The 25,374-nt window shown below is 49.2% G+C and overlaps 4 protein-coding genes across 4 annotated transcripts in view; 2 read left to right on the top strand and 2 right to left on the bottom strand.

The window, feature by feature from the left end:
* The window catches only part of LOC128724665 (netrin receptor DCC), a 93,583-nt gene extending 81,955 nt beyond the window's left edge, over positions 1–11,628 (bottom strand). The window contains exon 1 of the mRNA XM_053818386.1: positions 11,361–11,628. Within this exon, the coding sequence (XP_053674361.1) occupies positions 11,361–11,628 (268 nt within the window). The remainder of the gene's footprint in view (positions 1–11,360) is intronic.
* A 2,531-nt stretch (positions 11,629–14,159) lies between these two features.
* LOC128726109 (CUE domain-containing protein 1) lies at positions 14,160–15,174 on the top strand. The gene is made up of 2 exons (XM_053819897.1): positions 14,160–14,321; positions 14,386–15,174. The coding sequence occupies exons 1-2, from the start codon at positions 14,160–14,162 to the stop codon at positions 15,172–15,174; spliced, it is 951 nt and encodes a 316-aa protein (XP_053675872.1).
* Positions 15,175–17,573: 2,399 nt separating this feature from the next.
* LOC128725833 (ADP-ribose pyrophosphatase, mitochondrial) lies at positions 17,574–18,746 on the bottom strand. Its single transcript, XM_053819605.1, has 2 exons — positions 18,386–18,746; positions 17,574–18,309 (listed from the first exon to the last, which is right to left on the bottom strand). The coding sequence occupies exons 1-2, from the start codon at positions 18,687–18,689 to the stop codon at positions 17,657–17,659; spliced, it is 957 nt and encodes a 318-aa protein (XP_053675580.1). The 5' UTR covers positions 18,690–18,746; the 3' UTR covers positions 17,574–17,656.
* A 1,172-nt stretch (positions 18,747–19,918) lies between these two features.
* LOC128724663 (probable chitinase 2) lies at positions 19,919–21,461 on the top strand. The gene is made up of 6 exons (XM_053818385.1): positions 19,919–20,006; positions 20,079–20,258; positions 20,329–20,429; positions 20,506–20,613; positions 20,677–20,931; positions 20,994–21,461. Exons 1-6 carry the CDS (start codon positions 19,919–19,921, stop codon positions 21,459–21,461), a joined length of 1,200 nt encoding a protein of 399 aa, XP_053674360.1.
* Positions 21,462–25,374: the final 3,913 nt, after the last annotated feature.

Raw genomic sequence — 25,374 nt, 5'->3', positions numbered from 1 at the left:
AGTTTAAGACCATGCTAACATGTTGCAGGATGAGTTATCTCATATGCGCGGACGGATCTGAATTTGTGCTAATTGCATAACCATAAACAACCGTATCCTCCAGTCCCGTATGGATGGGAGAGAAGACCGAAAGCTTCTTCGCTTTGCAACCCCGTCCGTAAGGGTATGTACTCGAGTGCCACGGATATTTAATTAATAATCATGCACGACTAATCTAAAGCCACGAGCATGGCTCGTGCGAGCGCCATCAAAGCGCCTTGAAAACGAACAACAGAAAGCCAGTGGAAACTCCAACCCATGCCTGGCGCATCCGCATGATCAGAGCATCTTCATCGACGCCTCGTAATGAGTATGCGTAAACGTGCATGTATGATCTTCAAAGCCTCTACCGTGCCGCACATGTTGGGTGATACAAATTAAATTAAATCGCAAAGCTGCAACAGAGACACCAGGACATGATCTGCATTCACCTCCATTTTATGCACTCGGTGCCCGCAAGTTAGGGCGAACACGAGCACACACGACTGTGTAATATTTATGCCTTGGTAGTTTGGTAGACCACAGCCAACGAGGAAAACATTGTTCAGAACATTGTTTGAAAATGTTCATTAATTGTTTGAGATATGCACTTAAATATGCGGAACACTTCATTGAAACAAATTTACTTCCGGAAAAAATGCCACTTCTTCACCCCCTGAGCTGGACGCCAAACCAAAACCAAAAAACCCACTTCAAGTCCGCCGTGTTCTGGGGGAAAAGAAAACCCATTATAGTAAAGTGAATATTTGATAAGCTCTCACCTTTTCGCCAAAAGGCATGCACTGGCGACCGGACGACTCAGCGGCGACCCGATGCCAAAGAGTTAGCCAGTGAAGTTCTTAGCCGAGCGGACGGAAGTAAAGGGTGAAAAACATAACCCCGACACCGTTGCGACAACAACGGAAAAGAAAGATCCGCTATCTCAAACTACCACATGATGCAGAAAATGTAGTTTGGAGCTGTACAAGAACGAACCTTGCAAGCGCCGACGGGCGAAAGCATTCAAGGAAAATAAAAAGTGCACCAAAGTAAAACTTTCGAGTGAACTTTTTAAACTATGACCGTATGGAAGGAACACCCAGCAGCAAGTGGTCCGATCGTCTTCCTTAAATCTGGCTGCTAAAGCAACTTCCCGAATTCCTTAGCATCGAAGTTAAACCGGGATGCTCATAAACTGCTTCCGACGAACTTTTCCCGACCTGTGTGAAACAGTTTCTCCGTTTGGAAAGAAACATAGCTCCACCGTAGGAGCAATGAAGCACACAAATTCACGCACTATAGATAATGGCTCTAGTTACACGACCTGAAGTGTCGATCATTATGCAATGTTGCCGGTGATTAACTGCCAAATATTTAGATCGACATTCAATAACGTTCGCAAATCCATCAAAAAGCAATTAATATCAATTTTCGTCGGATTACCGTGTACCATAGCCTCATTTTTAATGACATGCGTATGATTTGCATAGCTTTCCAAGCCCGCGTCAGCACGTCACGACGCCTTTCCAGTCTATTTATTACCCAAAGCATCGGTGAGTTGTGAGGTGTATACATTCAAGTAGCACCATCGCCATAACGACAAGGACCAACCATCGAATCCTTGCGGTACGATTGGCGCTAGCTTTCAGAGACCGAATCTAGCGGCCCTCTCGGAAAGGACCACACAATCGGTAGCAACGTCCGGGCACAAATTATGCTCCCACTTTCCATCCCTTACCACTGCCATAACGCTTAATAAACAAATAATAATGGCACAATTTTATGGACCCATCCAGCCCACCACGTATACCACCGGAGCTATCCAGGATGGCGGTTAATAATGCCACCATCGGTAGGGACCATCGCGTTGCGTGTTGGCGTTCACGCGATTTGCACGATGCAAACAGCATGGCGGTTTTATGATGCGCGCAAAATGCCCTCTTCTCTCGTCGGGCCCCGTACAGCGGAGCAGGTCCTTTCGCGTATCCTGTACCATCCGTTCCGGTGCGGCCAAACAACGGACGACCTCTGTGCACGACGCGAACCGGTGCGATGCAGACCGTGATAGTGGTGGTGGCGGTGATGATAGAAATTCAATTCATATAATTATTTGCTAATTTGCATTTTTTGCTCGGATTATCGCAACGCGGTAGGATAACGATCGACGACGCCCGGACGCACACCGGAAACACTGTACAGCAGCATGGCACATCCGACAGGGATGGCTTTCCGCGGAAAAGCCGCCAATCGAAACCCGATACCGAATAAATAGCGCGCTGTAATGGTGCCATCGGAGTGGAAGGGCGCACACGCGATACATTGTTGTTAATTACGAGCAAAGGGCCGTGTCGTTCAGGGGGCTCGAGCTTTCCCTCCCAGGTTCATGCTAATGCAAACGGAAAACATTCGACAGGCATTATTCCAGTTCAAGGATTAGGCGGTAAATGAAGCGAAAGACACTTTCGCGCTCAACGCCGACCGTGCAGGCTCTGTGGTGGTATTTGCGTTTATTAATTTCTTCACTCCCAACGGAACAGATAAAAAAACTACCCTTGAATGGTTCGCTAAATGCAATCTAAATTGCGTATTCATTTATGATACTGTCCCTGTCCCCGTGGAAGCAGATGAGATGCACGCGGAGGTAGATTTGTTTGCACTTTATTCAACAAAAAAAACTCGCGCATCCCGAAACTCGCTTTTCGGACCACCAATGCGAATCGCGAATGCAATCTAATTTGCTCGCCGGTACCGAACCGAATGCAAAACGCGTCGCTTTCGATGAAGCGAGCAAAGTTGCTGCTTGAGCGAGAAGTGCTCATTTTTTGTTGCATTTTCCAGCTCCCGGTGCATTATTTTCCGTGCCTCGATTCGAGCAGGGCGAAAATGCAAACTAATGCGTGCCGACGCGCAGGATCACGTGCCCCGATCACGCCACCAATGCAGCCGTGTTTTGTGTCCCGGTTTATCTACGACCGCACCATCAAAATGGTCATTCGAAATTCGTTAGCGGATTCAACTCGCCGCCGCTGGCTAAATGGAACAGGCTGTCGTTCTTAGAATCACACTCGCACGGACGGACCATCGCGTCGAGCCGCGCATTGTCGTGCTGAAATTGATTTATTGCTTCCAATACCACCACCAGCCGGCTAATAAACAGCAATTCACATCTGCTTTTTTTATGTTGCTTCCCTATCTTCCAATCCTGTGCAAACCCGAGCAGTGTCACGGAACACCATGATCCAACCACCGCTAGGCGATACTACCAACGCAAAAGCCCACGCAAGCGCTTGCAATCCTTACTGGACCGGTCCAAGCGTAGCAGGATACGAGTGTCAACCGGAGATGGAAGGCAGCTCATCATCGTCAGTGGGTTGTCCTGTGTCCGGACCCATTCACAGCGCTATGAGGTCGAAAGATGCAGAACACGCTCGCGTTACTGCAGCGACACGCAGATATTATGCCGACGGACCCAGATACACCGCAGAACAAGTGCAACGAGCCCGTTTACGGTGGGACCGGCACAACAAAGCGCCTCAGCATGCAAAAAGATTTTATAGCACGTCATGTGCTTTTGCGAGAGAAACACAATTCGTACGAGAGGACGGTAGGACCAGGTTCGTCGCAAACACGAGCTAATATTCATCAATTAGTCGAGATGTGGTGCATTCGCTCGTCGCACACTGTAGAGCGTCGTCCCGGCAGCGGAACGTCCCGGTACACAAATCCACCAGTGAAGGCGTACAACGGCTGATGAATTGGTTTTTATTGCTTTCTATCCCGGGCGGATTCTAGCCACGGTTATGGACGGTGCTACGATGCCTCGCAACCGTAGAAGGTGGCTTCAATATGAGGGCCGACTTCCGAACGGGCTGTCCATTGAAGGATAGAACATGTGTTTTCTGTGGCCTCGGTTAAACGAGGATCACGCTTGTGCGAAGGAAAAAAGCGACCAACAAAAAGGCCAAGCGCCTACAACACAGGGTGAATAACAACTTCCACGACATTGTCGCCCATTCGTCCAGGCCGGGGCGAACTTGTCGTTCGAGGATAAAATGCCTACACACCCGTAAGCCTGGGGGCAATTCGTGCCCGAAAATCACACTCACGCGCGTCGGGTGGCATATCGGAAGGATGTGGAAGCAAAGGAACCTCGGAAAAAGTAACAAAAAACAACGAAACTTGGCATGGTGGCGTGTTGTTTTTTGAGGGTATGTTTACGCTGGCTTGATGAGCCGTCAGCACGAGAGAAAGAGTGAGTCGATGTTGGCTACTGCCGCCGCAAAACTGCCCAAAAGCGCCCAGTAGACACCATCGAACCCTTCTACATAAAGGCCCTTCCAACCAACAAAAATGTGTCCAATTCCCGTTCGCTTCTGCGCAACTGGGCGCGTGTACGAGTTGAACTGATGCCGGAATGGACGAAGGAAAAACGAACCAATTCTGTCCCCAATCCCGGGCGGGCCTGGGGTGTTGTAAAGAACCGAAAGGACATTCATGAGCAACTTTTACAACGCCGCTCGTTTCCTGTGTGACATGTACGCAAAACTAAGCCTCGAACGCCGGACCGAGTGGGAATTGAACCTCCGGAACACATTTCACACTCCGGACATCGATTATTATCAACCGGGGTTGTCCGCGAGCCGCTCTTTCGCAGGATTCAAAGGGTGATTTGCACCGACTACCTACGAATGCACGGGCAACGGACAAAGCGACATCCTCCCTAACGGTTACCCGTGGGCAAACGCTGCATAAATTCGCCCTCTAACAGGGTCGTACATGTAAACGACGGACAGACACCGCCCGACGACACACAACAAATATACCGTCGCCCGATTTAAGCGCTGAAAAATTATTCAAATTGAATTGTTGACGTCCCGCGTGCGCGCGCGATCCCCAAGACGAGCGACAGACGGAAAATGGCATTCTAACCGAGCGAAAGACCAACCAATTCCGTTATGCTAATCGATGCGCGCATGTACGACATAGACGAAACAATCCCTTGCAATTTGATGGAACGGTTTCGTTCAGAGCAGGAGCTAGAACGGAGAGCTAGAACAAACGCCTCAACCATAGCAGAAGGTCAGCGGACATAGACAGTTTAACGAAGGCAGCTTGCGGCCCGCCTGGGCGACACTCGAGGAGTGAACTGCATAATTGAAGCATTCAAATGCCAGAAAACGTATGCTATGAACAGACAACGGTTATTTTCGCTTGAGAACGCGGAAGATTGAGCAAAAACTAGACAACCCCCACGAATCAAATAAGTAAGTAGAAAATGACACATTTTGTGTAAATCTGTGGAAGATACGTAAAAATATACAATTCTTGTTTAACCACAACACGTATCTTCTACTGCACGATTGGACTGCTTAATTTTAGATGTTCCATCCATAGAGGTAAACCAACCAAGGTATGCAAATTGTAACTACATAAACTACAAATTACTCAAGCCTGGATCAATTTCAATGCAACTTTGCTCGTCTATAACAAAACCCAACAATATCAGGCGCGATAAAGTTCGCCGAAAATAAATAGAAAAAAAACCCACAGCACCCTCGCGAGACCCCCCTTTACGTGTTCGTTTTACATAATCGACACGTTTGCGCACTTGCAGCTAAAACGCACCCGAGTTTGCCACCATCTATTCCCATCGGAAGCCATCTGCCCCTCTGACACGCTGAGCAAACGTTGCGAAGCCGATAAAAAGCTAATCAAATCGAAATCCAACACCTTCGCGGACCGCCCTCTACCCATCAAAATCGATCGATTAGCCGCGGAAAGACCAACGGCTCGTTCGATATAATGTTTGCCGCGATTCGAAAAGCACGCACCCTAAAACGTCGCTTAACCTCACATGTGCGGTAACCCTTCGCGCGGTGAACGTGATTTTCTTTTTTCCAGTTCCTCGGCAGACCGAATGCCGTCGGAATTGATCCTGCCACAGCAAACAGGGGATTAAGTGGATCTAATTCCGCTGGCCGGGACGTGATTTCAAGCGATTGGGAAGCGTTCACTGAGCGGTTTTCTTATCAGGCGTTGTGTCATCGTCACCATCGACGATGATGATGATAATCGAATTTGACCTACGGGAATGCAGTGCCCGAGTGGCTGTCAGCTGCTTGGTGACACGCATTTCTATCGAGTGCCCCTTACGGTGCTCGTCTTACAGGGTTCCACCATCGGCAAGACAATAATCGTCGCTGAGGACACAGCTCTCTTAAAAGCTATCGAATACAGTGCGCTATCAAACGGACAGGTGCCACGGGCACGTTTGATGAGCTCGACATAGCTTCATCTGCTTCGTCCTCTTGACGATTGGCTATTGTTAATGCAGAGCGACACACCACTCACGCGCTGGCCACGCTTTTCTGGTTTCCCAACGAATTGGCGCTAGCACTTCATGAAACGACGCTTCAACGAACACTCGACCGAGTTTATACGCTACAAAGAGTGGCGTATTTAACACTCGAAAATGAAATTATTTTATCAACCAACTATAAGAGCATTATGTTGAAGAGTTCCTTTGATATCAGAAAGTGTGAAATTCTTTTTACATTTATGACAAATTCGGTATCTTTCGGAAACAGCTCGTCAAACAAACTTATTGCAAATGTTATTACTATCCTTTTCTTCAAAGCTTATTTAAGCTGCAATCTGTTCCATCTTGTGTTGTCTTGTGTGTGAGTGGCTAAACAGGGATTTTGAAAGGTGTTTTTTGCTTTTTGTTTCACTACCAACAAATCACAAATCATAACAAAATTCAAATGTCCATATACGGATACGGAGCCACGACGCACACCGGCTGGCAGGTATCGGGACTGAATACTAGGGGTATCACACATTATCATAAGCAAACATCGATCTCCTTTCCATTTTTCTGCATCGTTTTACAGCATGTCTCCGATATCGCTTCCAACATCAGCCCCAGAGCTAGCATAAAGAGGGTGGTTGTTAGCATACACTTTTGGCATGATGGCATAAATTATCAGCCAACCAACACTATCTCAACACACCGCCAGCTGTGGGACAGGGTAACTCAACGAAATAATATTGAAACTACATCAATCAAACGATTTGCATTGAAAACAAGACGATGAAGGAAAACCACAGAAGTGAAGAATTGATACTTCATATGCGACAAGAATTTGAAAAACACGTGCCACACACGATGTCCTAAGAACAGGGGTGAAGAAATCGAATTTTCATGATAGCAGCATACCTATACTTGCTGTCATTGAAGCATTTCAGATTTCAGCTTGATCGGAACAAATCCAAAAACCCCCAAATAAAATTGTGGACAATAACTGCCAACGGGAATGAATTGTGGCAGCAGTTGCAGCACAACCGAGCCCATCTAGATCACTGACAATGACCTTAAGATTGTCGAAATTCTCGCCGTTGGTATGGTGCTTCGCATTAACACCTTGAGGAGAAGGTCGGCTTCGAATCGGCTTATCAAAACCGTCCGCACTGCAATCTCAGCTGCCAAAGCAACGCCGTTCGTCACTTCACCAGCTCCAACCAGCCTGAAGCTCTCCCATGGTTGTGTGATAAGCCAGGGCGGTGAAGCTAAACATCCCACCGAACGGTAAACAGTGGATTTTCTAATCAAAACCCATCCCAAGAAAGCAGCAGCAACATCCGCAAAGCAAGCCGGCATCCCGGAGGGCTCTAGCGGGTCATAACGGCGGCTTTCTTCGCGGAATTTGGGTTACCCAATTGAGCGCCAGATTCGCAAAAACCGCCATCCACGACCACCAAGACGCGGATGCAAGGCGGTGGCAAGTTTAGTCTGCAAACCAAGGCCGGGTTTTTCTTCACTGCTACTTGCTCAAGGGGCGATGAGAAAAAAGGCAAACAAAATAGCACGACACTGAAGCGCGTGCCCCTAAAACCCATCGCGCAAACCCGGGCTCAATCACAGCGGCAAGCGGAGCATCGGAAACGAGAATCGAAATAAAACATCATCGAGCAATTTTTTGATCTCCAGGTTTCATGGAACAGCGAGATCCGGTTCGGTCGTATTCATGGCGACAGGTTTATTTGATTAAAATTATAATTCCGTCTTTGCGGGTTGCGGAACGAAATTCTGTTCCGTTTATAGCCAAAACTTTGATGTTCGCTTCATTGGAAGCATTCCACCAGCCCGAGGTACAGTGCGGATGAGGCTACATTTTTTGTTCTGGACCGGATATCGTTCCAAAACATAAAAAGCAATTTGAATAATTCCTTTTTACGGTGTTTTTATTGCAGGAAAAATTAATATGACTGAGCACTAATAAAGCGGGGATATTTTGTGTTGTTGTTTCCAGCGAACGGCGACCGGACACGCCGTTGAGAACGTTGGCGTTAGATTAACGATTTCTTTTTTTTTCAATATCAACCAAAACAAAGCTTAATGCATCACACACAAAGGCATCGAACCGATTGACGTAATGCCACGGAACGCGTCCGTGTTCGGTGAGAAGTCAACTACGCTTCCTCAATCAATAAATTAGAGGCAACAGCAGCAATAGCAGCAAAAAACCGGCTGTTGCGCTGATAAGAAATCTCCTCGCAACGGATCTTCGGTCGACTCACTAGCCACGCGAGCATGCAGCAGGCCAGTTAACGCTGAATCACACATCCTGCAGCTCCTCCTGATGCTGCTAAGCATAAGCAGCTTAAACGTTTCAGGCATGCCAGCATCGCGCCCTCCACTTGATAGCATTTCTTATCTCAGCCGGCACACAAACAACAGCTGGTCGGAATGGCCCTATTCAAGCATCGGCAGGCATCGTTTAGGCAAATCTGCCCGTCAATGAACACTCGCTACCCAAACGAATCACCCTGGGCTCGTCGTTCGGTGCGTCATGATGATGTTGCCCCATTCATGGTCCTACCGTGCCTATCTGCATGTTACTACGTTGTTGCAGTGCCAACAAGAGCTGAGTAACCTGAGGGCGAATGGCAAATCTTAAATGCATGTTACAACGTTGCACAACGCGGTCACGAACACGCCCGGTGGCATCCCAACACGCTTCACAATCAGGTTGGGAGTGCGTATTCTTCCGGAGAAGCGCCCGCGATGGAACTGGTTTGTGGAGACCGGCGGTTAGGATTCAAAAATGAAGCTTCAACCCGCGAGTGGGCACGGCCGAGAAGCTGTTGCAGGGTCGCTAGAGACGCAAGAAGAGTTCCACGTGCAAAACGTGCGGCATTTTCCGCAACGCCGCAAGAAGCGCACACCGAAGAAGCTGCCATCATATCTCGCCATCCAGGCAACCATTCCTGTGAGCCGCTGGCGACGACGGTGGCGACGACTTGACGCCGGACAACAAATCGTCCCTTAGATGGCACACGGCAAAACTGGTTCGTCCTCCTCCGCCTTTTCAAGGCGCACGAGTGTCGCCGCCACTGCACGAGGCCAGTCTCCCGGGGAAGACTTTCGAATTGTTTCAATTTATGCCCGGTTTGTTTTTTTTTTGTTCTTCTTCTCTCCCGACTGTCTCCTTTGGCCCTCGCGGTCGCTGGACCCATGGGGGACGACTGTACTCCCGTCGGGACTTTCGAAGATTCGCAGGCACCACTTGCGTGACTGACCACGCCACGAGAACATGCCCCGTGCTCCAGATTGACCAAACGAAAGGAGGAAGCCATGCGCAATCAGGGTTTGCCTTTTTTAGGCGCGCCCTCAATAGGACTCTCCATGCTGGTGGGGTTTGCAGGAGTTTTCGGCCGCCGTTGGCCACCAGACACACATGCCAACGCTCCCCGATATCGCACCGAGACGGGACACTTATTGTTGCCGTTACATTAGCCCTATCATACCGCCACGGTAGCTGCCTTTCACCAGTGGAACCCTAAATGGCTCCACCTAGCGGGGAGCGCGATCGTGCTGTCCTTCACAATTGGCGAACTCCAAGCGATTCAATTAATGCGTCTCTCCACGCCGGTGTCGGTTCGAAAGTTATTTATTTAAAACCCGATCCGAGCGACGATAAAAGCCGGGGCGTAAGTAGTATATTTAGCCGATCCGTTGCCCGATTATCACCTGCGATCGGTGCCAGTGCGGTCCGAACATGGCTAATTGCTTCATTTTATTACCATTTGTTACAATCCCGCACACGGGTTGGGTGTCTCTCCAGCATGGGGAAACCGTAGCCAACCTTCTGGCCACAGCTTCCAGCAGATCATTACCACCCTTCAGCGTTCGATTGGTGCTGTAAGGGTCGTTGGAGAGAGAGAGAGAGAGAAACACGCCAAGGCAATAACAGAGCAACCAAACAAGTCTCGACCGTGGCTGACGTTCTGCGACATAATGCGGTGCTGGAAAAACACCTCCTTGCTCCTGGCTGGGCTTCGGCTTCGTTCTCTTCGACCCTCAGACTGTGCGTCATCGAAGTATTCGGTGGTTTATTGAATCCATTCGGCATCCGAGATGAATCGACTCACAGGTCCTCTGCCCTCGATTGGGCACACATTTGACTGCGACGAGAAGTCCATCGAGCAATCGTGGCAAATGGCGTGCAAAACCACAAATGAGAAAATATTATACGTTGGTTCCCAAAAATGGACGGTAGAGCCACAAAAGCAGATCATCATCTGCTAATGCATAATTTAGCTTGCGGAAACTCGTATAAGTGTCGTATGCAAGAGGTGCGAATACTTCAAGAATTGTACGAACCACCGCACCTTTCCAGTGCGCAAATCATGCCAAAACTGCTTTCGAAAGTATGATTGCGCCATCGTGATGTAATAAACTCTCTAGAAAGTTTTGTGAATCCAAAGTAAAACGTGTCAACTCCTTCGTGGCAACTTCTCGGGGATCAATTTTTGCTCCCGCCTTTCCACCCCGTGCGGCTTTTGTCACCTCGCGACTCCATCTCATCAAAGCGGAGCTCTGCTTCGAAATTAATATTCCCCCCGCCAGGGCTCGATTTATTCGCCCATTGGGGATTAGGATTTGTTTTCAAACACGGCGCGACATGCGACCGCCGGTTGCTTTCAGGATTTCCAAAAACCAGCTCCATAACTAGGGAGGAACCACAAAAACCCCTCACAAGGCTCCCAGCCGCTCGTTCACCAACCAAACGCAAACTTCTTTCCCCAAAAAAGGCAAGTCTGTTTGGCTTTGCAATTATTCACCCTATTCAGACGCCACCGATGTCAGATGGGGAGCTAACCTCCCGGCGGTGTGGGTTATCGATCTATGCTGCTACGGGCCTTGCTTCTTGGCCCCTCGGTCCCCACCGATCCCTCCAGCATGCCAGCCATCCATCAGCGGCGTCAATCAACGAAACAACAATCTCCTTGCTCTCTCCCTACCCACCCGGACAAGCTACTTCTGTACCCTGGCTTACCTTGGCTGGCATAACATTTTGTAAACATTAGCGAAAACAGCGCCATCGTCATGCATACGATTAGGCTCCACCGTGTGGTGCTGCTGGAACGTTGTCGTATGCGACTGCTGTTGCTGCTACTGCCGGTACGGATGCTGCAGCTGTCGTAGTTGTCGGTGTCGTTGCTAGGCAATGCACTACCGTTGCTGTGGTTACGATTATTTCCCACTGAATGCTGCCATTTCACGACCGTACGGCACATAACCTCACTACCGGTAGCAGGACGCATGGTGGACAGTTTTCTGTCGGCACCTTCCCTCACACCTACTACACCACCCCCACCGCACATCTACACGCACTCACGCACTGCACTCCTAGAATGAGTTGGAGGTATTTCTTTTCGAACCCTGCGCTACTTATTCACTACACGAACATTACACACTTTCAATTCTTTCGCCCGCTTGAAGTGATATTGATCTGAAGATCGCCACTCAGCCACTCAATAAATTCATCACCTTGCAAGAGGTGTTGTAAAAAAACGCCGGAAAATCACAACACAAAACCAACCGAATTGCTTCCTTTTCTTTTTCTCAATTGGCCATTTTATTTTACGCCCGGCTCACCGATACGCACTGGGACCGCAGTCGTGTTTTGGATTGCACTGAGCAGAGCAGCATAAACCTGCTTGTTGCCCGTTTCGGGACGGTGCTTTCCACACCAAGCACCTTCGGTAGGTTCAACCTTTCTTCTTGAGATCACGCTTTGTTAGATGCACCGGATTTCTAGTAGGATTCGGACCGAACCGAAGACTAATGCACTTTGCTTGACAAATATCACAACCCGACAGGAATCAATGCTTCAATTTTCAACAAAACCGTACTGGGCTTATGGAAAAGTTACCTCCATCTGATTGAAATAGGCGTCCGCTATGGAGGGACACTGATGCACTGACACCTTCGGAACGGGGCGCAGTCCTGTCGCAAACACCTGACGTTGATTCGCGTGACCAATGCGCACAGGATGTCGTCGTCTTATGTCCGTCGCGATTGCAGCTATGCATGGGCTGCGATGATTGAATTTTCACACGAAAAACCTCACAATATCATAAACGGACGGGACGACATGCAAACCAACGTCCAACTCGCGTGGCGTCAAACAGAATTATGACAACAATACTCGACAACAAAAGTGACAGCAACGGCGGCGTCTGACAGCCGACGTCTGTACATATGAGTGTACATAATTGAACAAAAAGCATTTCTCCCAAGAAACATCCGGAACAGTGTTCATTCATGACGCAAAAAAAGTGCTGAGTAAACGATTTACAATATTTATAATAACGTTCTGTAAAAATTTGCTTATTGCAAATCAATTATGTACTGATCATTATGCTAAACATTAATGAAATCATCAAAAATATACTAATAGAGATAAGCAATCAAAGTTCATCCAAATTCTGAAATGAACACCAACAAGAGCTAACCAATCTGCTCTAATTCGGAACTAATTGCTCCGGAACAGTTTTCAACTCAGAAAATAGTAAACTTTCAACGTTATTTAAAAACGGTAGGGAAATAGAAAAACAGCTGTGTTTCGTCAATAAAACAATAAAAAACCAGTTAGGGCTTTAAATTAAACCACGAACCAAGAAGTACCATTGTTCAGTTCAAAGCAATTAACCTCTTAAATCTCGCTACTCTAAATCGGCTTCCCATTTTGTACCTTTGATTCGAGTGTCTTTAGTAAAATTGCAAAACCATGGTACTTTTTTAAAATCTCTCAAATTTGTGAACAGAAATAAGAAACATTTGCGATTGCGCTTTTCTACTGACCATATATTTGACAAAATCACTATTTAAATACTTCGCGTTTGACAAGACGAGTCGTTTGGCATGATTTGCCTAGGTGTGTGTAGGTGCGATTGTTTTGGATAGAATTGTTGTCAGATAGGAGAATTTGTAAATTTCATGATTATAAGTAAATTTCCATCCCTGCTCCCATTTCGAATCTCAATTGCAAGTAAAAGCCGTGCACGAATTCATCCGACAACTGTTCGAATAATCTATCGCAGCAACTTTACCTATAGATCGTTATTCGAACGACATTGTGTTTGCGTTTTGGTCTTTCTTTTGCATCGAATTGCGACTGTTAAGTGTCTTTTTCTCTCTGTTAAAAAATTTGTACCCGAGCCAAGTGGTCACGTCAACGACTATGAGCCAGGAAAATCTTTTTTTTCCATAAGGTTCTGATTGCTTTCCCGACGTACACCCTTCGTCTCTCGGGGATATCTGCCGCCAGGGTGAACATCGTTTTTTAAACGCAATAGTTGTGCAGTGTGTTGTTCTTTTTCGTTCGTCATCGAAATCGCCAGTGCAGGTGCGTGCGTATGCGCAAGTAAACACTGGAGGCGGTAGGTGTCCCAGCTGCTTACAAAAACCCACCTCCGGTGTGATTCGTAGATTAAGCGATAAGAAGCGACCGTTCTTATCCTCCGGCTGCGGTTGCTGCGATGCGAGCGTAATTCATGAGCAAACATGATCCGGGAACCGTCGCATGACTCGCCTTGGGGTTGACTCGCCTGTGTCGCAAATTTCCGCCACAAGTGTGCAATTTGGTCTTCTTAACGCGGTCGATACGACGACGCGTTTGTTCCTCAGGGTGGCTCGCGTTCTAGTTCCTGCTCTTCCCGGGTCGACGTAACGTGCGATACGAAAGTGTGAAAGGTCGCGCCAGTTGCCATTCGACCTTCCGGTGGCACCATTTACCCAGGTGACGAACGAAAATAAAACGTACGAAGTCACCCAAAGGTCACCACACAGGATGGCTTCCACGATGCAGCTGGAGTTTTCGCAGGCCATGTCCGACTTCAAGAACATGTTCCCCGACATGGACCGGGACGTGATCGAGGCGGTGTTGCGCGCAAACCAGGGCGCCGTCGATGCCACCATCGATCAGCTGCTGGCCATGAGCACGGACAATCAGGTAAGGGCGCTATTCCGGCGAGGAAAATCGTGTCGTAACTCGGATGGAGTTGGTTTAATTTTAGAACGAAAAGCTGCGCCACGAGCTGGAAACGGACTCGGGTGGTCCACGATCGGGTGTGGCGATCGCTCAGTCCGCGGATCGCCCACTACTCGATCTGTCCAGTGACGCCGGTCCCGGCACGGACCGGTTCCTCAGCACATCCCCAAGCGCGGCCGCCAGTTCGATCGTTGCGCAACAGCTGGGCGCTTCGCCAAAAATTCGTAAACCACCTACCGGGGCCGCCGGCTGTGCGACTGGGAGCGCCTCCAACAGTCCCCGGGCACACGCTGGCCATGCGTTGCCATCGCAACAGGTAAGGGATGGCGATGGGACGGGGATGCGCCCGGGCGGATTCTCCACGATCAGACCAACGATGAATCGCCGCTGGAATCCACCTCTCGTCGGACCACTCCCACCTACGTTTCTGCGGCTGGGTGGCACAGCCGGAGGCACAATCGGACCAGACGGTACCTACCGGAGCGCCGAGTTCGACCTCGGAGATGAGCAGTTTGCGATGATGCTGCAGAACGAAGAGTTTATGGCGGAGCTGCGGTGGAATCAGGAATTTCTGTCCGCGCTCGAGAAGGACCAGCAAGGTAAGGTGCAGGACGATGCGGCGTTTAAGGAGCGGCTGCGCCACATGGGCAAGGTGTCACGCAAGAAGTTTGCCCAGCTGGCACGCGTGTTCACGTGGCAGCGGGGCGGCAACAAAAAGGCCAGCGCCGTGCGACATCCCGACTCGTTGCTGCTGCAGGAGGAACACAGTGACGACGAGGCGGAACCGAAACGAGTGGCCTCGGGCAAAAAGTAGAACACCGCCTCACCACCCAAGGGCAGCTCGGAATGTGAAACTCATCGCCCGCCGCAGCACAAACCACCTTGTCGAAGTGGTGGAAGGCGCCGGAAGTGAAGCGCAAGAAAAGGGACGGATAAACGGACGGTTCTAAAGGAATGTTTTTGAAAGGAACGGGGCGCGAAGCACGAGACCGCGAGTTTAGCAATCGATTTTAGAGTTTTAATTTTTAATCCTTACCTTGTTTGTTAGTCCGTAGTGCGTACGAATTTCCCTAAACTAGGCAATGAAGAGACTGCGTTTTTCTCTCCTCGTTCTACTTCACTCCCTTCTGCAGTCCGTTTTCAAAACGTTACTTTTTTTATACATGAAATGATAGCGCGATTCCAATACCGCGGCAAGCAGCCTAATAATGTCGAGCGCGTGGTGATTATGTAAACGAATCTCGGAACGGTTGAATGGCGTTCGATAGACGAAAGCGCCGGAGACTGGAGCAAGAAGTATTTTACGTACATTCGAGCGTGTAAGGAGGGTAGCATGAGATGAAGGAGCTAAAGCGTGATAGTTGATGGTGATAATTTAATGAGTCCTAAGCGCCTAAGCATCTTGGGGCAGTTTTCCTCCCTGCGTTGCCTACATGTTTTCCGTTCTGTTGTATTTTATTCATATTTATTTATATATAGCCGATTGGCGAAATTTCTTCGCATAATTTGCTATTGCCATAGCACCATCAGGACGAATCTCGATGCCGTTTGTTGAGTTTTAGTTGGTTTGTTTTACGCGCCTTGAAAGTACATTCATTTGACATTTTACGACGGGTAGATAAGCAAATTTAGTTGTTTTGTTTTTAGTTTTTGTTGGTAATATTATTTTACACTACTTAAAAATACCGTTAGCGCTAATATTGTGCTGATTTCCTCGGTACACTTTGTCCCCAAGGACGAAGCTAAGTCAACACCATCACGTAAGGAGGTAGGACGATCGCGGAAGAGGAAGAGAGAGAAAAAACAAGTAACGAAACATTTACATGCATATTTAAATCAAATATATATAATATATATTATATATACATAGATGGATGCAATTAGGGTAGATTTAAAGCAAAAACAAAACTGAAGCAACCAAACAGTCGAAATTCAGCAAACCCCCGATGAACGTAGTGGATGGATGGAAATGGGTACTAGTCATACTGAGATACACGGCCGTGAGCCGTCGCACCCGGCTTGGTCACTAACCAGAGCGGGCATGAAGCATATTGTAGTCAGACATTTCACCGCAATCGATAGTGCAAAAACGGAAATTAAACAAACAAACAAAAACAAGTGCAATCAGTCAGTGCACACGATAATAACTAACCGAACCGTGCAATAGTCGGTAAATTTAATTTTAATTTGCGTGTGATTGTTCAGTTTTGCATTTCAAAACACGGGGCGGAAGCTGGATGGGACATGAGGATTATGTGTAAAACAAAAAAAAACTAAGCAATCTCGATGATAGAATCTAGCCGAACCTTGATATACCCGAATCCTTTACGCAACTCGAAGCCAAATTTTACGTTTAACTAATCCTATTGATTGAGGTCGAATATTTACTTTAATCAGAAATTAGCTGTATCGTTTGCATCGCCGTAAAGCAGATATATCAAACTGATAGATCGCGGGCTATGATTTAGTATACGGTTTATAGAATTATTTTAAAACCCCTGCAGAAATCTGGCATACCTTAGCGAAGAGGATGTAGGAGAATACCTAGCTTACACGTTTAGTTAACCGTCGTTCTTAGCCGCTGATGTAGCTACTAATTCGTCTTAATCGTTTCACAATCAATCACCCAACTTAACAAACCACAACTACTGGGGTATACCTGTACTACGTACCGAAAGGATGCGAAGGAAACAAACCCAACCAAATAGTGTATGAACGCAATGGAAGCTTCGCATCAGACAGAGTGCTTCGGAAGGCTCTGAGAGAAAGAATAATGACGGTGCGGAAAGTGGCCCAAGGAAGGCCACTTGAAACCACAAACAGGAGAGAGTGAGAATCAGTGTACCCCGCGAACCTAAACCCCAACCGATGGTTACCGATGGAACAGAGCAAATCTCCAGCAACCGTTAGCGCGTAGAGTAACAATCTCCAATCCAAGTATAAGCGAAGAAACTAATCTAATATAATGAATCTCATGCAAAGAACAAGCGTGTATCGTATCAAGATATGTCGAGGGAAGAGATATATCATGGAAGAAGTGATGGCCAACAAATCGCCAGCTGAGGGCGGATTGGTCATGTCGCAGGGAGTTTGAAGATTGAAATGAATGAAACAAATACATGTTACGATTATTTTAATCACCAACAAACACGCATTCACAGTCCTTCACAGTGTTTTTGTTGCGGTTTAACCGAACCGTGCGTCACAAACGAGGTGTAAATCGTGGGGCCCACCCCTTTGGAGTGATGCGCGTTTTCCCTGAACCCAGAAACCCGCCCACATTTTTATGGTGCGCTTCACCAGTGCGCCTCGAGCATATCGACCACGCGCTTCACGATGTTCGAGTGGCTGGCGTACAGTTTCACCTCCTCGCCAACATCCATCCAGCGCACCTTGGCCGCATCGTCACCCGCGTGCAGCGGAAACCGTCCGACGACCGAACCCGACTCGTCGTGGAAGTTCACCGCCACCGTCTCCATCCAGGCGCAGTCCGTGTTGCGCGGATCGTCCACGTATCCCTTGTAGATTTCGGTGCCGGCCGCGAAAAACTGCTCCACCTCGCCCGCCATCTCGCCGGCGTCGTTATCCATCGTTTCCTCGAGAAACTCGCGGCGCAACGTGGCGCTCACCTTCTCGCCCGGATCGACCATACCGCCCGGGATGGCCCACTCGCCACAATCCTGCCGCTCGATGGCACACATCTGCAGGATGCGCTTGCCACTAGCCGGGTGCTGTACGGGTTGGCCGGCTTCGTCCAGCTTCCACCGCGTCACGACTGGATCGGCCGCATGGTTAGGGCCCCACCGGCCTAGGATACCTCGTCCGCGGATTCCCGTGCGACCGAACGGATTCAGCGGACAGCTGTCGCGTATTTCGTACGTCCCGACGAAGCTAACGCGGTTGACCTTGCCATCCAGCTCGTTCCATTTCGCAGCGAACGCTGGGTCTTCTACGGTGGGAGAAAGAAAAGGATCCGTTAAACGGTGTCCTTAGGATGCATTTGACCTTGCACCCGCGGCGCTTACCGACATCCAAATCAGCCCACTCTTTGCCCTGCAGCACGGGTGACTCGTGAACCGGTGGCTGATAGTCGGAGTAGTTTTGCGACCAGAACACGGACTCGTCCGGCACCGGATACCGCCGGACGTCACTCTGCGGGTAGACACCGTTGCGGCAGCGCGAGTGCTTAAATATTCCCGGTATGATCCGTGCCATGGCCGAAAGGCAACTCGCTTCTGACTGTGTGGAAACGCCAGCTGCACCAACGATAGACACACCAGCTTCACCGGCTGCCGAGAGCAGTCTGGCCGCGGACTGCCGTAACGCCATCGGGTATCGCGTATCCGCCGATTATCCTGCGGCACCGTTACATAACCCCGCGAGGCACGGGTGTCGGAATCAATAGGAAAATAAATAACACACCAATGCCAGGCAACTTGGCTGGCCGTCGCTCAACCGAGCCGTGAAACTTATTCCGAAGAATGATTCGCCGTTCCGTGTTGATGAGTACGATTTATGACGCGCCTCGTATTTCACCCGGCATCGTCCTTGCCACCCGGACCGTTTGTTTACGTGCTGTAGGGTTTGTTTTCGTGACGGCCGCAGTCGAACCCCATGCGAGGTCGCGTAGCTACCACGCTTGCTGTGCTGCTCTAACATTAGGGCAGTACGCTGAAATGCGCTACCTAGCATGGGCTCGACTATGGAGTGTTTACAATCGCTTCGATTCCAAGCTGCGGGCACGCACACATGCTTTCTTGCAGTGCAGCCAAAACTGCAGCTGAGCTTTTTATACACGAATCGATGCAGTTTTATTCGTTTTTATTTAACTGACGATCAATCACGCCACATGAATCGATGGAATAATTTATGCCAGTTTATTGTCAGTTTATTGGCCTTATAAAACATTGAATATCTACATCTCTCGTGTCGGTCTAATGCACGTTTCCCGCACGATGCGCGAATTGCACAAGCAATCGCCCATCGTGCGGTGGAACGAAAATAGCCCGCCAAAGAAATCACGAAAGCACGCTGCGCCAGTTTGAAAATTGATTTGAATGCCATCGTTTGCGGGGCTCATACTAGTCGGCCACAAAACCGGCTATTGCACCGCCGTGGGAGGGACGACCGCCGCTAATGCGCGATATGGATGCATTCGAATAACGAGTTCAGCAGCTCCCGGAGCTTTTTCGGGTCGCGTGACGACGTTTCGCGGAAACGCGCGAAAATGTCAAACGTGCGAAGATCGTTGCCCGTTTCTGGGTATCTGTTTCAAGGTTGTGTTTAATCGGAGCGGCTGGCACGATTCCACAATCGCGGATGCCCACACGGTAGAGATCTTATAAGGGCAACGAAATGGACTATTGGCGGTTTTTTTTAATTCAACAGAAAACGCTACAATTTTCCATGCCACCGTTATCATCGTGTAGTACTGCTATCAGTGTTACGAGGAGATCTTGTACCAATGAAATGATGTGCTTTTCGGTAATGATAGTTCCTTATCTCGACGCTCGTAATGGCTCATAAGCATGCCGTAAGCAAGTTGTCAATTAGTTACAATGCAACCGTTACAATCAATCATCATCGGAGCGTTCCTGCTCTGTGGGTTCGCCGTGTTGGCCTACGGTGCCACGGAATGTCCCAAAAGTTAGGATCTATTGGCGTGGGAGACAGAGTTCTTATTCTACCCATCGATAAGTCTTCCCGTTTCAATTACAGAACCTTACCGAGTTGTGTGCTACTTGGCCGGCTGGTCAACGTACCGCGAAGGAAGCGGTTCGTTCAACATCAGCTACATCGTACCGGATCACTGCACGCACCTGGTATACACGTTTGCAGGATTGAACATCGGTGGTGGGATCGATTCCCTTGATTACTACAACGATATAAACGTGAAAAGTACGCCAATTCGTTCGAGTAGTCAAACATTTAATTAAAACATAATTCGCCAATTTTTTTTGCACCCCAGAGGGATATGAAAAGGTTGTGGCGATAAAGGAAGAGAACCCGTGCCTGAAGGTGATGCTGGCCATCGGTGGATGGAACGAGGGTTCGGAAAAGTACTCACTGGTGCGTTATCATCTGCAAATGTGCTCACTATCAAGAGGTGATAACATCGTGATTTGTTTCTCCACAATTTCCCAAGATGGCGGAACGGGAATCGACGCGGGAGGCTTTTGCTGATCAAACGCTACGCTACCTCGTGCACTACGGATTCGATGGTTTGGATTTGGATTGGGAGTACCCTACGATGGTGCGTGAACCGGCCAAAAACGCGTTGTGTCATTTTCTAACGTCCACAAATGTGTCTCCCTAGCGTGGTGGAATTCCAGAGGATCGCGAAAACTTCGTACTCCTCGTCCAGACGCTGCGTGGAAAGTTTGCACCTCGCAAGAAGCTCCTGACAGCGGCCATCAGTGCCTCCAAGCAGATCCTTGAAGCTGGCTACGATCTACCGAAACTCTGCGAAGAGCTTGATTTTATCAGTCTCATGAACTACGACTACTCCAGCAAAGATAAGGCCACTCTAGATGCGCCCCTCTATGGGGACTCCAACACGCGTGAATCGATTGTGAGTCATTTTGAGGGCCGAATTGTTTTCCTTCACTTGCTAACGACTTCATCTTCTCTCAGGACACAACGATCGCGTATATCAGCAGGAGTGGCTGCCCGATGGGCAAGTTCACACTCGGCATAACGACCCACGCCAAGACGTACACCGTCGTACCGGGGCGGCTGATGGCTCCGGGCATTAACGCCCTTGGACCTGGCCTCGCGGGACCGTACACTCGCAGCGAAGGTTCACTCGGTTACAACGAGGTTTGTGAAATGCTTAAACCGAATCGAACCGCCACCAACCCGTGGAACGTCAAGTTGGTGGCCCAAAGTGCCGTCAAGTACGCGTACCGGGACGATCAGTGGATTACTTTCGACGGCGTTGAAACGATCGGCACGAAGGTAAAGTACGCGATGGACAAGAAGCTTGGTGGGGTCATGTTTTGGACCATCGACACCGACGACTTCCAGGGTGACTGTCATAACGAGGCGTATCCGCTGTTGCTGACTGCACTCCGAACACTTGGTTATGTGAAGAAAGCTTAAAGATGGTTCCCCAGAAGAAAACTTTTGCAAGAGAACAATAAATGTAGGCGCATGAATTCAGCAAAAAAAACATTCTCATTCTCTTATTATTGAGCAATCGAAAGCGCCCAACATCAGGCCTGTGTGCGAACGATTGGCTGACGAAAGTTTACTCTAGCTCACTGGCAAGATTTCGAATGCAAACAGCCTGGGGGCATCAATTTGCTGAGCAAATAGAAAACCCGGCCAAGTGAGGCTGTAGTAGATCCTTCCTTTGATTCGGCCTATACATACAGCCTACTGTGACCGCTCGAAACCTGTATCGATCGGTGGTTGAAAAGTTCTGGTTTATGTGGCTCGAATCGTCCCATCTTCGGCGGGAACAAGCCGGATCACCGAACCAACCTTGGCAATGGATCCTTTATTTGCATACGAGGTTTTTGGACCAGCTTCCACTTTCGGGGGGATAGAACCGGTTTTTTTTGTATTCTAATCACAAAGAATCAGCAAACGATCAGGCCGAGATATGCCCCCAACGAAGACGCTCTTGGTAGGAACAAGATTTTACTTTCATTCTGCCTGCCGTGGTCACGGAAACGTCTCGTGTCTTGCAAAAGGCTTCCAAACGCTTCAACAGCTGTAAATGTGTCCCCATTGCTGTATGGTTCATCTTTTGCTTCGTTCCAAACCAGCCCCCTGGTGACCATTTGCTTTCCCATCGATCACGAGAGATTCGCGCATTTGCGCGAGGCGGCCAGATCGATCAGATTACGTAAAACCCGAAAGCAAGCGGGGAGTAAAAACGGCACGCCCGGATCGCGCGTGGTGTGGCAGAAAGCCGGTTTGGTTCCCCACGGTGTGCGCGCGCGCCCAGAATAAACTCTATAAAAGTGAACCGATCCGTCCCGGGATGCCATTAGTTACCGTTCGGTGCCGCTCCACGGAAGATCACTGTTTTGTGTGTTTCGCTTCGCGTTTCCAGTTCCCACTTGATCAGCGATGGTTCCGTGCCGAGGATTTCTGCCGCTCGCCGTGCTGCTGATCGCAGCGTTCGCGACAATGGCGGTGGCCAAAAGTACCTCCAAAGATGTCACGGAAATCACGGACGCCAAGGAGCAGCCACAACCGGTGATCCCTTCCAGGACCGGTGTACGAGCGATGCGTGCGGCCAAACCGGCTCCACAGCAAAGGACGACGGTGCAGCAACCACTGGCTACTCGGAGCACCGTGAAGGCTGCATCTCCTGCACCAGCAACCGCGGCCCGTCCAGGCACCCCAGAACGCCAGTACGAACAGCAGGTGCTTGTGGTGAAAGGCAACCCATCGGAGGAGAAACTGAACGAGGAAATCCGGAAGGCGATCCGTGCGCTGCTTGGTCCCGAGCAGGGTGATCAGGTGCAGATCCGAGAGCTGAAGAATGAAGAGGAACTGCGCCGAGTGGCTCCTGGAGCACGCCCAATCGGTGTGAGACTGGTGCAGTAGGCCAACAGTAGCGGCTAGTGGCAAGATCTCACCTAACGTTGTGGGATGAGACCGGTCGGATTCACACAGATGGAATTACTCTTAATTAAGTTGTAACAACTTGCGTTTAATTAGGCTAGATGTAAAGAGCGCCAACAGGAACTGGCCAATTTCCCAGGCCCGTCGTCGTTTGTGGGCTTCCTCGGGGAAAGGGAATGAATCCCATTCAGGTTGAAAGAGCAATAAAAGTGCACTGAAACAACTGAAACGACCCACAATCCGCACGTCGGTGATTCTTCTCCGGGTCGAACTCGCTCCGTTGTGTTTCTTTTCCTTCCCGTATATTAATCTTAAGCAACTGGGAGCTGTTGAGCGAGCGCTCGAGCCCGAGCCGAAGACGGTTTGGCTAATTTTGAAACAATTAAATCGTTATTGCTTCCGTCGGAAGTCCGTCGGTGCTCTGGCCAGTGGGTTGCGTTTTCCCAGAACGAATGGAATGTCTGCTGAATGCAGGATGTGATAGATGGTGGCCGGCAATGGCATCCTAGGCGTTAAGGTGAAACTCGAGCCCAACAGTAACCCGGCCATGGACGTCATTATTCATTCCAATGGCGTTGGGTGAGCTTCCGGGGTAGGTGGCCGACTTTAGCCTTTTCAAATGCGGCCTAGGTCGTTCAAAAGCAAGGCTACATCAGGCCTGTTAGTGTCCGACGGGGCTTTGTTAAGCCTCGCTCCATTTCGGTGATTGTAAAAGCTGTAAGGATGCGCTTCAGCTCGCTTAAAAAAAATTGCTTACTTACCACTTCCGTTTTTATTTCGGAACCAAGGAGAGTAGCTTCCTCAATCCGTTCTTTGTGCATTCATCGAGCGGAGTGTCTGGTTCGCTTTCACCCATTCGAAGGATTCCATCCGGGAGCATACCAGGGTGTATGCGGCCATAAAACGTACACATCCAGCTTGTGATAAAAACCGCACGGAAGGTTTCCCTTCACCCGTGGCTTGTACTGGCCAGTGACCGTAAAGCGGGAAGCGAAATAAATTGCATCACACGGCAAATCATGCAGCCCGGTGCACATTCCAGTTTGTTTTAGTGCCCGGGTCGCCTCTTGGATTCTTGGCCTGGAGCGTGCACCCGACCAGCCGGAAGAACCGTGTAAATGGGAAGCTTGAAAGTTAACCTCCCAACGATCCCCACAGGATGGGTGTTTTCTCACGGCCGTGTCCTTGTGCCGGTGGTGGGCGCTTTTCGTGCTGGCCGCCAAGACGAATGGGGTAACCCATTTCCATCTCACCATCGTAGGGACGAGTGAAGCCGATAAAAAGAAGTCGAGTTCCAAAAGGGAAACAAAAAAACCGTTAACGGATGCACTGATAAAATGCAGCACCCGGACACGGCGTTAGCGGATAGTTCCTTAGTTCCAGCTGCACGGTTTTCGCTTTTCCTTTTCTGTATGCAACAGCAAATGGTGATGGAGATGGATGAAGGCATCCATCCTGCTTACCGGAGTTAGTTTGACCGTGCGACCGTACACCATGGGCAATGGAAGAGCCAAACGCTGCCAAAATGGATTTACAATTGGATTCGAGTTTTTAAAACACTTGTTGAATACGCTATGTGCTCTCACTGTTCATGAAGTAGGGCAAAGTTATCTTAAAAGATAAACGTACTTTTCACGAATTTTTTTTCTGGGTATTCATGCCAGCACCAGCACGAAAAACATAACCGGTGGAAACCTTCCCAAACAGACATTCTCCAGTGGGCTGATGGCTTGATAAAAAAGGAACTCGACATGGTCACCGTCCAACGCGGCACCGGTACCAGCTGTTCGTTTTCTTATACAGACGTGAACCGTTCGCTGCAAAGTGAGTCTTCACTTGAGCCAAGTCCGAACCATCACGAGCAACAAACTGAATGCTGACGAACTATAACATGATTAGGCATCCGGGAGCTGCCACTTGAACTCTAAACAGACGACTCGTTCGACAGACGGCGGCTCTACGTCGAGCTGATCGGTGCCAATTCCGGCGCCGAGATTGTCCACGACACTTGAAATTGCATCTGCAACGAATCGAGCAACGAGCAATAACAACTCATCAACGAGCGAGGCACAAATCTTCCTTCTCTCTACGGTGGAAACTTTCGCGGGCTTGATTTTGAACGGTGGCAACAATCCTCGTAGACCGAAGGCGCTCCCACCCACACAACCCGGGGAACACAATCGAATCCGCGGGTTGCAAGGACAAAAGTTTAAATGAAAACTTTTTCTTATTTTCTTACCCACCCCCGCATGTGGCTGAAGCCACGGTTTCGTCGGTTGTTGCGAGCTAGCGATGCCCTTCGTGTGCCGAGGGTTGCAAATGCCTGGCCCGCCAGCTCGTGTCCTTGTTGGGTTCACGCGCGCGCAGGGATTTCCATTTCCGCCTTCTAACCCATTTCGACCGCCAGCACATCCGGTGCGCGGTGCTTCCGTTT

Source organism: Anopheles nili, chromosome 3 (assembly GCF_943737925.1).
Source record: "Anopheles nili chromosome 3, idAnoNiliSN_F5_01, whole genome shotgun sequence".
NCBI lineage: Eukaryota > Metazoa > Arthropoda > Insecta > Diptera > Culicidae > Anopheles > Anopheles nili.
Note: the sequence above shows the minus strand (reverse complement) of the source record. Positions and strands in the feature narration are given on the sequence as shown.

Excerpts from the sequence above, each read along its gene's own strand:
- LOC128724663 (XM_053818385.1), top strand. The coding sequence starts at position 19,919 with ATGCAACCGTTACAATCAATCATCATCGGAGCGTTCCTGCTCTGTGGG. Across the intron at positions 20,259-20,328 it reads CAACGATATAAACGTGAAAA|AGGGATATGAAAAGGTTGTG; the intron begins GTACGCCAATTC and ends TTTGCACCCCAG. Across the intron at positions 20,430-20,505 it reads GTTCGGAAAAGTACTCACTG|ATGGCGGAACGGGAATCGAC; the intron begins GTGCGTTATCAT and ends CAATTTCCCAAG.
- LOC128726109 (XM_053819897.1), top strand. The coding sequence starts at position 14,160 with ATGGCTTCCACGATGCAGCTGGAGTTTTCGCAGGCCATGTCCGACTTC. Across the intron at positions 14,322-14,385 it reads CCATGAGCACGGACAATCAG|AACGAAAAGCTGCGCCACGA; the intron begins GTAAGGGCGCTA and ends GTTTAATTTTAG.
- LOC128725833 (XM_053819605.1), bottom strand. The coding sequence starts at position 18,689 with ATGGCGTTACGGCAGTCCGCGGCCAGACTGCTCTCGGCAGCCGGTGAA. Across the intron at positions 18,310-18,385 it reads GTGGGCTGATTTGGATGTCG|AAGACCCAGCGTTCGCTGCG; the intron begins GTAAGCGCCGCG and ends CTCCCACCGTAG.